Genomic DNA, 12,587 nt, shown 5'->3' with positions numbered 1-12,587 from the left:
CTCCTACAAAGGGGTTTGTGCGGAGCAGGCGCGTGGCTGTTGGCTCTGCCAGTCCCCTTCCCTGGAACAGAAAGTAACATCAGAGGGGACAGGGGACCAGCAGAGCTGACAGCTGCGTGCCTGCTCCACGCACCCCCTTGATGCTTGCTCCTGGGGTGGACTGACCTGCCCTTGGTATGCTACTATGGCCTCTATGCCTCATGAATTTGATGAATGTCATGAATGCACTGAACGAAAACCGGGGGAACAGGGGTACGTCAGCCATTGTAGGATTAGATATGGAAAAGGCATTTGACAGCATATCCTGGGAGTATTTGTTTTGGGTCATGGAGCAGTATGGGCTTATGGGTAGTTTCCTGGGGTGAGTTGGAACACTTTACACTAGGCCCCAGGCTCGTCTTCTGGTTAATGGGCGGCTGATGGACCCTTTTGCTCTTCAGTCCACAGACTGTTCCTTTTGCCACTCCTGTTCCTGTTGGCCATTGAACCCCTGGCTATGAAAATCAGGATTTCCGACTCTGTTCAAAGGTTGGTGATAGGGAGGCGGGAAAGCAGAATCAGCCTTTTTGTGAATGACATTTTATTATAACTGGCACAGGCCTCAGTGCATCTCATGCCTGCCCTGCAGAGAGTACAAGCCTTTGGGAAGATCTATGGACTCCGGGTGAATTGCAATAAGTCAGAATTGTTAGGGGGGTGGATCAGAGCCATGGCAAGATAGTCTGAAAATACCACCAACCAGAAACCCCATGTGGTATTTAGGCATTTATCTAAGCACTAGCTCCATGGTTTTATATCAAACTAACATCATGCGTAATTTGGAGGCCATAGGATGGCTGTGCCAGATTTGCCATGAACTTCCATTGTCTCTGTTTGGCTGCTTGGCATTGGTAAAGATGGCCATGACTTAGGATGGATAAGCTGATTTTGGAAAGATCTAGGGGGGTATTTAAACATTCCCAATATCTGGGCCTATAATGTGGCTGCTATTCAGCGGTGGATACATGAAAGCTATACAGGGCATATGAAATATTTTCCCCCAGGCTAGGTGGATGGGTAGAGTCACTCTTTTAGGTTTGTTAACTTACTGCTTGCCCAGGAGGGAAAGATGGGTAGTTTTTGCAGTAAAATCCAATTTTTGAGCCCCCAAGTGATGGACCTGACGGTGATGGAGGACACTACAGCATAAATCACCGGATGTGTCTCTTTTTTTGACCCTGGAAGGTAACTCGAATTTTCTCCCAGGGTGGGGTAAATCTGTGCTTAGTGTCTGGGCCTCGAGGGGGTACGTATTTTTGGAGAACCTGCTAGATTTGGGGGGGAGGGACGTTTCCTCTTTCTCCCAAATACAAGCCCAGTGGGGCTTACCCTCTCAGTACTTTTTCTCCTATTTACAAGTCAGGCATTATTAGAAGACCCTGATGCAAACCCATTAGGTGATTGGGATACGAAGCATCTGGACCGACACTTCTCTAAAACTCCAGGTTTGCTCAATGAATTGTCCTTTTGGTATAAGCTTCTTAAATTTGTTTTTCGGATGTCTGGAATGGCTAAGGTCATAGGTCAGGGAGTGTTGGCAGAGGGATCTTCCTCACAATTTTACAGAGAAGCAATTTTTTGCGCTTTTTGATACACTTACTGTCTTTACTAAATCTGCTGACTTGCAAGAGACCCAGTTTAAGATCCTACAAAGATATTATCTCACCCAGGCAGAAGGAGCCCAGCTGGGCCTCTGGGAGTCTGCTTTGTGTGCACAGTGCAAGAATTTGTCCGGTACTTATGTTCATTTCTTTTTGGAAGGTCACATCCTTGATATTTAGCCTAAAGCTCTGAAGGTGGTCGAGACCACTTTGCACTGTCAGGTAGATTGGGATTATAGGACTTTACCGTTAGGTTGTCAGGACTCTTTACAGTTACAAGGCCTGTCTTTACCTCAATGCAGATTTATATATAATGCCTTGTTATTGGTTAAGAAATTAATTTTGGTGTACTGGACGTCTACAGACCCTCCTCTGTTTCCTCTGTGGTTGGCTTGGATGAAAGAATTGGCCAGATTTGAAACCCTTACATACTACCATACTTACTCAATTTTGATCGGAGACAATATGTAGCTTTGTGGGGTCAGTTTTTGTCATCATCTACTGGGGATGGGTTCTCCTGATGAGTTTTTGCCTTTCCATAGGGGGTGGGTGGGTAGTGGGGAGGAGAGGAAGAGTGCCTGGGTGAGTGCATAAGGGGTTACTGGTATGAGTGTCTAGGTGAGTGAGGGTGTTGAGGTTTAGGCTTGAGAGGGGTGTGTTGGCTGGACTGCGAGGGAATTAAAGTTTGGGTAAAATTTTCAGTGGAGGCAGATGGCATGCAACCACTATTTTCTTTGCCTCACTTGATGATCAATTCTTGAGTATCTATCCTGGGACTATTTGTTCTTTGTTCCTGATGGTAATTCTGTTTGCTAATTATTTTTGTATGGTACATTTATGGGTAGTGCCCCCCCCCAACAGGGGGGGGGGAGGGTCCCCTGTTCCCTGCCCAGATATTATGACTTTTGTTGTTATATTGCATCTTTTTGCTGGTTTGTGTTGTTCATCATTTTCTGCTGCCAAAAAATATATATTAAAGAAAAGAAAGCAAGACAAGTCAAAAGATACAAACTCATAAAATAAGACCCAAGTGGAGGAGGGGGAAGAAGCAAAAAGGACATCAGAAAGGATCATTTCCTCTGCTATGTAATTTGTGGAAGGACTCACCTGTCTTCAGTTAACCTCATTAGAATTGAACTGCTTGATGAGAAGACTATAAAAGACATCCTCAATTGGGGGCTGCAAGAAAAAAGAGGAACAAAATAGTTGAATAATAAAGTTGGCCAACAAAACACCTGCCAAATTATCCTCCTTGCTGTTTCTTCTCACCTATTTCACTGTTTTGTCTTACTATGCTCCTCCCTAATAATGGTTTTCTTCAGCTTCCACTCTAGCCCACTCTCAAGCCTTTAGCTTCAGCTGGGAGTCTACAGGTTTCCCAGATTTATAGGGTAAGACCAGACAGAAGAATTCTGACAGTCATAAGGTGAAGGCCTATTTTACAAGATGTGAGGCAACCAGACTAGTCAACTGGAAGTCTATTTGGGTCTGCTTTAATTATCTGAGCACATTTTGGATTTTGATCATTCCTCCCCCCCCCCCCCCCAATAATCATTTACACATATAGAAGGGTAAGAGAGAAACCCTACTAGGTCTCACAATCTTTTCAGTCCCTGAGTTGGGTTCTAAACCCAAAGATGTTCCCATGTGATGAATCTCATCATAGGTTGAAATGCATAAGTTGTGCATCTGAAAGAAATGTGTAGGTGAATGGTTTAGGAGCCAAGAAAATGACTTTCTATTTACCTTAGGAACTTTTGGGCCAAATGTTCAACAAAGTAATAGATTTCATTCCAGTGGTGTAGAACACTTCCTGATCTGTGAAAACAGTACAAAAAAAATCCATATTGATCAATTGGTCATGCCTACTAGCCATCATTCTTCTGTTAAAAGTAACCTCTCTGACTGTAGTCGGTGTTTCTTCAGCTTTGAAATTTTCTTCTGCTCCTTTGTACAACTTTCCTAAAAAAGCCCTTATGAGATCTGCACCTGCTTTAGAAAATATATATGTATGTATACTGTCTCACAGGCGATGCACAATTTCTGTCTGTTAAAATCAATGAACAGCCAATTTGGGGTGGGCTGGAAGTAATGGAAACAGTTCCACCGAGAGCAGTGAAATTCAGCAGCTCTCCATATAATGTAAATGCATTATTTCTGACACACAATTAGCTGGTATAACTTAAACTTTATACAAATAAGTTATGTAGCGTGTAAGTTCAGTGGTGACACATACACATTTATGATCGCTGAATATATGCAAAAATTTACATGGATATTGTATCCATATTAAGTATACTACCAGCCCACTGCTAAACAGGGACCTCATTATTCTTATGTTTTATAGAGATACCAGGTACAAGCAGTGTTTAAAGACACTCTGGCCGTTATTCTGCTGGTGGCAGTCAGTGTTTTTATGTTTGCTGCCGGCTATATTTCCAGATATTCAATGCCAGGCCATGACCAGGCACTGGCATTGAAAATTTGGTTGTATGTTGCCGGATAAAACTTATGCGGTTAAGTGCAATATTCAGCATTTACCTGCATAAGATGAATTGCATAAAGAAGGGCTACTTTTATGCAGTTATAATATGCAGTTAGGGGGAGATTCTATAATCCTAAGTGTATCCTATAAGCGGTGCCTAGATTTAGATGCGGTATATAGAACATGCTTAGTTGATATCCCAGCGCCTAAAACTACGCATGTCCATTTACACCATGAAAACATGCCGTAAATCCTGATGCATAGATTTAGGCACACTAAGCCATATTTTATAACTATGCGCGTAAATTTTAGAACGCCCACAAAATGCCCATTTCCCTGTCCATAACCATGCGCCTTTTTGCCTGTGGGCATTAAAATTTAGGTGCACTGCATTACAGAATGCGCTTAGCGATTTGTGTGCATAAATTCTAATTGCTGTCTATTAGTGCTCATTATTGCTTGTTAAGTGCTGTTAATCCAATTAAGTGCTGTTGAATATTAACAATTAGCCCCAGACAAGTGATTTAAATGGCCTGGAGTGTCTCCAGGCAATTTAAAAACACTTTCAATAATGGGTGGATTGGTTTTTGCAGGCTACAATTTAATAAAACAGCAAAACATTCAAGAAACACAGACAAAACACATTTTCAGTTCAGTCTGAACCAGAGCTGGAATCTGCCGCTGTGAACCTTTTTTAGCAACTAGATGGGGATTTATTCCTATTTTGTATTCCCGTGACAGTCCTGAGTCAGAGGATGCACCAGGGTTCCACCTGGAATCCAACAAGCATGTGCTCTGACTCTGCCTATCGGGCAATTCCCTCCCCCTCTGTGGCACTGCCAGCCCCAGCTGGCCCAGGAAGCTGAAGACCTAACGAGTAATGAACTGTGGACCGTCCGCATGGCAGAGCTGCCACTGAACCACCAGGCCTTTGCCTGTAGAACTGATGCTTCAGAGTCTCGGCATTCAGTATCTACCCTGCCTCTCCCCTTCCCAAAAAGAGTGAAAAATGAAGGTTCACTAATTAAAATGTCAGAGGATGTGGTCAAGTTGTCCAACATCATGGGATTTAGAAAAGATTTGACCAATTCCTGGAGGAAAAGTCCATAAAAAATTATTACCCAGATAGACTTGGGAGAGCCTTTGATTAGCCTTGGAAATAAGCTATGAGAAATAGATCTACAGACTAGCCACTGTTGGAAACAGGGTGCTAGGCTCAATGGACCTTGGTCTGTCTCAGCATGGATTGTCTTATATTCTTAAATAACCAAAAGAAAAGAACCAGTAGAAAAGGATGTACATCAGTGAAATAGTTTATCCTGAACTTGAAAGAACTGAGAGCAGTTTCTGCTAATTCCTGCCTCCCCACACAGATGCATATTACAGCCTTTTAGCTGAGGGACTAAAATCGTGGCCATGTGGGATGCATCATGGAGATACACTGGGTTTAAGATGTTACAGTAAGTGGGATTTTTTTCTTTAGGAAGTGCTGAGTCAGAAGGTTCTGCTTCCAATGAATTCCTGCCAAAGCACAGCAATGAGGCCATAATGCTCTAGCACCAGAGTGAGGCCAGATCTTTGCTGGGTTTGAGAGAGAGAGAGAGAGAGAGAGATTTTTCTTCCTTTTTGCACCATGAAAAGCATTGAAGCATAGATATCATGGCACAGCCTGGATATCTCATGATGTCAGTACTGTATATGTACCCATACATTTGAGTGTGACGCTTTGGTTTATCTGCCTTATATATGCTGCAGATATCTCTCTACATACCTATATCTACTGTATATATTTTTATAGGTATAAATATATGCATTACTAAAGTCATTATCTCATCCGGCCCTCATGGGCATTCCATTTCACAAGGGATCACACAGGTCATGAGTTAGCACATGGCCTGAAAATTGTGATCCTACTACTACTTATCATTTCTAAAGCGCTACTAGACGTACGCAGAGCTGTACAGTTGAACATGAAGCGACAGTCCCTGCTCGACAGAGCTTACAATCTAATTAGGACAGACAGACAGAACAAACAAGAGATAAGGGAATATTTGAAGATGGCCAGAGATGGAGCTTGACGTTCCGGCTCAGGAAGTCTATTCCAGGCATATGGTACAGCAAGATAAAAGGAACAGAATCTGGAGTTAGCAGTGGAGGAGAAGGGTGCAGATAAGAGAGATTTACCCAGTGAACGGAGTTCCTGGGGGAGGAATGTAGGGAGAGATGAGAGTGGAGAGGCCCTTCTTGTGTGGGATAGGAATATTGTAGGGCAGAGGTTCTCAGCCCAGTCCTTGGTACATATCCAGTCAGCTATGTTTTCAGGATAGCCACAATGAATATGCATGAGGTAGATTTGCATGCACCCCTTCATTGTAGATATCCTGAAAACCTGACTGGCTAGGTGTGTCCCAAAGACTGGGTTGAGAACCACTTCTGGAGTTTTTTGGAAGTGGAGGAGTTGAAGCCAATGCTTGAACAGATTCTGGGCATGTTTGGAATGGATATGAAGGAAAGAGGTACAAAAAGGGTTGAAAGTATAGGTAAAAGGGGAGAAGGGGGAATGGAGTTTTGAGTTTTGTTAAGTATGGGAATTTATATGGTCATCTATCCAAAATGGAAGAATATGAACTGGGCAGACTTATGGGCAGCTTTGAACTTTATCTGTCATCATTTATGTTACTATGAGAAAGTCCTTGGTTGTTATCAAGGTACACTCTTGGTTGAAATAATACATGCTGCTTAAGTTTTTCCAACATGGGCCTAAATCTTATGGTTGGCCCAGAGCACCTGAACTAAAAGAGCATTTCCTGAAGGCCTGGGTGAACAGATGATCTTTAGGAAGCAAGTTGTGTTACAGCCTGTGCTCTGAACAGAGCAGTAAAGCACTAATTTTCTATAGAGATGCAAAAAAAAAAAAGACCAAAAATATTATAATGCCTCTCTGTATCACCCCATGGTGTGACCTCACCTTGAGTACTGCATTCAATTCTGGCCGCCGTATCTCAAAAAAGATATAGCAGAATTAGAAAAGGTTCAAAGAAGAGGCAAGGCTAAAGAGGTTAGGACTGTTCAGCTTGGAAAACAGACAGCTGAGGGGAGGGATATGATTGAGGTCTACAAAATCCTGAACAGTGTGGAGCAGGTGGAGGTGAATTGATTTTTCAATCATTCAAAAAGTACAAAGACCAGGGGACACTCAAAGAAATTAAATAAAAATACTTTAAAAACAAATAGGAGGAAATATTGCCAGAGGATGTGGTAACAGCGGTTAGCGTATCTAGGTTTAAAAAAGGTTTGGACAAGTTCCTGGAGGAAAAGTCCATAGTCTGTTATTGAGATGGACATGGAGGAAGCCACTGCTTGCCCTGGGATTGGTAACATGGAATGTTGCTACTAATTGGGTTTCTGCCAAGTACTTGTGACCTGAACAGGCCACTGTTGGAATCAGGATACTGGGCTGGATGGACCACTGGTCTGACCCAGTATGGCTATTCTTATGTTCTTTTGTTTTTATGTAAAGTTAGGTGCCAGGATAAAGTGTACTAAGTGTGAGTTCTATTATGCACGTAATTGCCCTTATAGAGTACAGCGTAGGACTGCAGTCACACACCTAACTTTAGGCACAAGCACCTACATCGGCTCTTAGACTGGTGTAAATGCTCACAGTTAAATGCCATCAGTTAGGCACATAACTGATATTTTAGAAGATGTGCGTGTAACCGCTAGCCATACCCCTGACCCACCCATGTCCTACCTAGGTCCATGCCCCCTTGCAGTTGCATGCTGTGGATTTTGTGTGTACACTTTGCAGAATCCAGTTATGCGCATAACTGCTAATTAGTGCCAATTAATGCACATGGAAGTTTGTGCTCTAAGTGTAAAATTGTACTCACAAGTTTATGGATTAAGAGGGTAAGTGCTTTTTTCAGTCAGTCATAAGGTTCTGGTCACCTATGGGAGCTTCAGTTCCCAGATGAGCCTTAAAGCAGATGACCATTTTGTGTTTAAAAAAAAAAGGAATGTGTCACAGTCTCCCACTCTCCTTTTGATGTGGACTCCTTGTCTTATCAGCTAATAACCTTGGGGTCATCTTTGACTTCTCTCTCTCTTTCTCTGCACATATCCAACAGACTACTAAAACCTGTTGTTTCTTTCTCTATAACATCACCAAAATTCTTCCCTTCTTTTCTAAGCACACTACCAAAACCCTTATCCACACTTTTATCACCTCTCGCTTAGACTACTGCAACTTGCTTCTCACAGGTATCCTACTAAACCATCTCTCTCCCCTTCAATCTGTTCAAAATTCTGCTGCATGACTTATATTCCACCAGTGTTGCTATGCTCATATTAACCCTCTCAAGTCACTTCATTGGCTCCCTATCCTTTTCCACATTTGGTTCAAACTCTTCTTATTGTCTTACAAGTGCCTTCCCTCTGCAGCTTTCCAGTACCTCTCCATTCTTATCTCTCCATACAGTCCTCCCTGGGAACTCCATTCATTGGGTAAATCTCTTATCTGTACCTTTCTCCTCCACTGTCAACTCCAGACTCTGTTCCTTTTATCTTGCTGCACCATATGCCTGGAATAGACTTCCTGAATCAGTACATCAAGCTCCATCTCTGGCCGTCTTCAAATCTAGGTCAAAAGCCCACCTTTTTGAAGCTGCTTTAACGCCTAAGTCCCATTCACACGTTCAGTACCCATATCTGTTTTATCATTCCCACCTTAGTAATTCCCTTATTTGTCCTGTTTGTCCTGATTAAATTGTAAGCTCTGTCCAACAAGAACTGTCTCTTACATGTTCAAGTGTACAGCACTGCCTACCTCTAATAGCGCTATAGGAATGATAAGTAGTAGTAGTAATACCAACTTGTGATGTCATTACCTTACGCTTCTAAGAGCGCTGCAGTCTTTATAGAGTTACAGTATATGAAAGCACTGTATCGAGTTCTCTTTTGACTCTGAGCAATATTAAATATAACACTTATAGAAATAGGGCTAGCTCAGTTTGAGAATTGATGAAAAATCAAAACAAACCTTTTACCTAAGGTGACCACCTATAGTACTGAGACATTGTTTTATATAGTGATAGCTCAGACACTGAACAATTAGTTCTAGTGCCATGAAAGAGGCATCTGTCTGTCCCTCCGAAAGTAATGTGTTAGGCCACAGCACCCTTAAGCCAGAAGTTCCTTATTCTGGGAGGAGGCAGTGAACAAATGCTGCACTAGCAGATAGGGAGTGTGTGCATGGCTGTGTGTGCACGAGACACATCCTGTTCTGGACCACGGTGACAGCCCAACATAAGAGGACCTGATCCCCCAGCGCATCTAGTAAATAGGAAAAGGCAGGAGGGATGTTGTTAGAGCTGGGGGGGAGGAAGCTTGGAAAGAGAGAGTTTGCTGGGTCTGGGGGTAGAGAAAAGGGCAGTGCTGAACCTGGATTAGGGAAGAGAAAGAGAAGGGCTGCTAGGACTGGAGACTGAAGCAGGGAGTAGAAAGGGTACTGCTAGGACTTGAGGAAATAAATGGTGCTAGAGTTATGAGAACAAGAGCTCACGGGGCTGCTGGGGCTTCAGGATGGGGAAGCGAGTAGGCTTTAAATGCTAATGTGTATGTGTGTGTATGTGGTGGGGGTCTACTGGGGCTAAAACTGGAAAGGAGAAAGAAAGAAAGAAAGAAAGAAAGAAAGAAAGAAAGAAAGAAAGAAAGAAAGAAAGAAAGAAAGAAAGAAAGAAAGAAAGAAAGAAAGAAAGAAAAAGGTGCTGCTGGAAATGATGGGAGGTGGACAGTAGGCCATCTAAAGATAGTGTTTGAGAGGAAAGAATGAAGAGGCTGGGAGGTGAAACAAGGAGTTGAGGAGTCTGCTGGAGCTAGGAGGTGTCCGGCTCTTCTGTAATTTTTTTCTGAATTAAGTGTGCATGCTTTGCTTATTTGCTAAGGTTTATTCATATACTAGTAAAAGAGGCCCGTTTCAGAGCAAATGAAACGGGCGCTAGCAAGGTTTTCGTCGCCACCCCCCCTCCCTCCCTGGCCAACCCCTTAGTTGTTCTGCCATTTCTGCGCCCCCAACGTCATGACATTTGACGTGAGGGCGGGGCCCGGAGCGATTTCCCCCCCCCCCCCGCCTCCCTCCCTGCCAACCCCTTCGTTGTTCTGCCATTGCTCCACCCTCGAGGGCGGGGCCCGGAGCGATTTTGGTGGCTTCACCACCACGAACCTTCGAACCTTTTTGAAGGAAGTCAGGGCTTGGCTTCACTGACGTCGGTGTCCTCAGAACGTTGAGGGTGAGTTTTATTATAGTAGATTATTTTGGTTTCATGAAGGGACATAGGTTGAAAGTGAATGTACACGGACTCAGGAGTAATCCAAGGAAATACTTCTTTTCTAAAACGGTGGTGGATGCATAGAACGGTTTCTCGGTGAAGGTGGTGGAGACAAAAACTGTATCTGAATTCAAGAAAGCCAGGGACAAGCACATAGGGGGTCCGATATTCAGCCAGCAATGGGCAGCACGTTTGTTGTCCGCCGCCAGCATTAAATCCAGATATTCAATGTCAGGTCATTTCCGGCAACTGGAATTGAAAATCTGGGTTTATTTTGGCCACTAAAAAGTTAACCGGCTATGTCGATACTTAGTGCTAACTGGTTAACTTTTTAGCGGTCAAAGATAGGCCTGCTATTTAAGAGGCTATCTCCTACTGAATATCCACAGTTAAGCCCTTAAACACTGTTAAACTGTCCAGGAGCCATTCCTGGATGGTTAAATAGCTTTGAATATTATGGGTGGGGGGGGGGGGGGGGGCAGGAGAATCTCTAAAGAACAGGAAGAGGATAGTATATGGTATAGCTGGGCAGACTGTGTAGGCCATATGGTGTTTATCTGCCGTCATTTTCTATGTTTCTGTTACATGTATTGTGGTCGATATTCGGAAGATTTATGTGGGTAAAATAATGTTGTACCCATATAATTTCAGGTTTAAAAAGTCCTTCCTTGGTGTGCACAAAAGTGCTGTGTGGACAAAATTACTTGGACAAAAAGGGGACAGACACGGCAAGTGAGGGCTGACATACTTAACTGAGCACCATACTGAGGATTACTCAGCTACAGCTATGCAAACTCTATCTGTACAAAAAATGCAAAATTTCGTGTTCATGCTAATGCACCAGACTCATTTCAATATTTAATTGTGGAGCAGGGACAAAGCTCCAAGATCACCTATGACATCCTTGAATAGCCTTTTACATATTCCAGAAAAAGTTTTATGTTCATCTGACGAAGAGCTGGTCTGAACTATAGCATATATTTCTTTGGCTACTGAAGCAGAGGCCGGACTGGGGCTAGCAACAGGGGTGCATACAAGGCAGTTGACCTTGGCTCCATGCCACAGGGGGCTCCTAGCCTGAAGAAAGCGCAGCCTGCCAGTGAGTTTGAGGGCCCCCTCCATAATTTCTTCCCTGGGCCCCAGTTTGACTAACACTGATGCTGCCTAGGACAGAACCTGTGCTTGCTGCGTACGCCTTGTAGCGCTATAGAAATGCTAAATAGTAGTAGTAGTAGTAGTTGTCTCCAGAGGGCTCCTTATGAATGAATGGTTTTACATTGTTAGCAACTTGCACTGTACTTATTAGTTAGGCATAGTTGGGTTTTGCTCCTCTGTGTTAGTCTTCATTACTCTCAGGAGGAAAAGCATCAGCTACAGCTGCTATAAATATAGAATGCAGAAAGTTACTGCAGAAAGCTGGGCTTTTTTCCAAGGCTGAAAAGTAATTTTCTACTGGGCTCTAGCCAATTTAATCAAATTATGTATTACAGCCACAGTTTCCAGTTGCAACAAACGGCATTTTGCATGCCTACAGAATGTTGGCATTGGTGCTAAACTTCTCCATGAAGCTTATGTTGAACTTCTGATGCTGCTTCTCCCAGGTTTGCAATTTCTTTTGTAATCGTAGTTCCAACCAGGTTTTCATAATGATTGGGGATGCCAAACACAATACGAAATTGCCTCTCCCTGGACACCATGAAGGAGCTTGCTCAACAAAGCATGTAATGGATATAACACAACTCTACCGCTCTACGATTCCTAATGTGGCTGTACCACTTGAACTGTACCTTACCACAACATCACATTGTATTTGTTCACACCGGAGTTTGCAAACGCCTCTCCATTATTATGTAAGCCACATTGAGCCTGCAAATAGGGGGGGAAATGTGGGATACAAATGTAACAAATAAATATCAGGGGTGTCAGCACCCATTGGCACCCACAGAGCTAGCTCCTATGCAATAGCCAAGGAGAAGGAGAGAGAGTGCAGCAGCTTATAAAGGAACATCTCCCAGGCAGGAGACAACAGCAGAGAGACAGACAAAAAGGATGGACTGGCTGCAAAAGGCCCAGAAGAAGCCAATTTCACAGAAAAAATTTGACTCTTTCTATCCAGACTGCCAAATATAAAGT

The 12,587-nt window shown here is 43.2% G+C and overlaps 1 protein-coding gene across 1 annotated transcript in view; it reads right to left on the bottom strand.

Moving 5' to 3' along the window:
* ANTXR1 (ANTXR cell adhesion molecule 1) overlaps window positions 1-12,587 on the bottom strand; it is a 269,622-nt gene that overhangs the window by 239,681 nt on the left and 17,354 nt on the right. The window contains exons 2-3 of the mRNA XM_030201863.1: window positions 3,387-3,458; window positions 2,748-2,819 (exon numbers count right to left, since the gene is read on the bottom strand). Coding sequence (XP_030057723.1) covers window positions 2,748-2,819; window positions 3,387-3,458 — 144 coding nt within the window. The remainder of the gene's footprint in view (window positions 1-2,747; window positions 2,820-3,386; window positions 3,459-12,587) is intronic.

The sequence above is a fragment of the Microcaecilia unicolor genome, chromosome 4 (genome assembly GCF_901765095.1).
Source record: "Microcaecilia unicolor chromosome 4, aMicUni1.1, whole genome shotgun sequence".
Lineage (NCBI taxonomy): Eukaryota > Metazoa > Chordata > Amphibia > Gymnophiona > Siphonopidae > Microcaecilia > Microcaecilia unicolor.
Note: the sequence above shows the minus strand (reverse complement) of the source record. Positions and strands in the feature narration are given on the sequence as shown.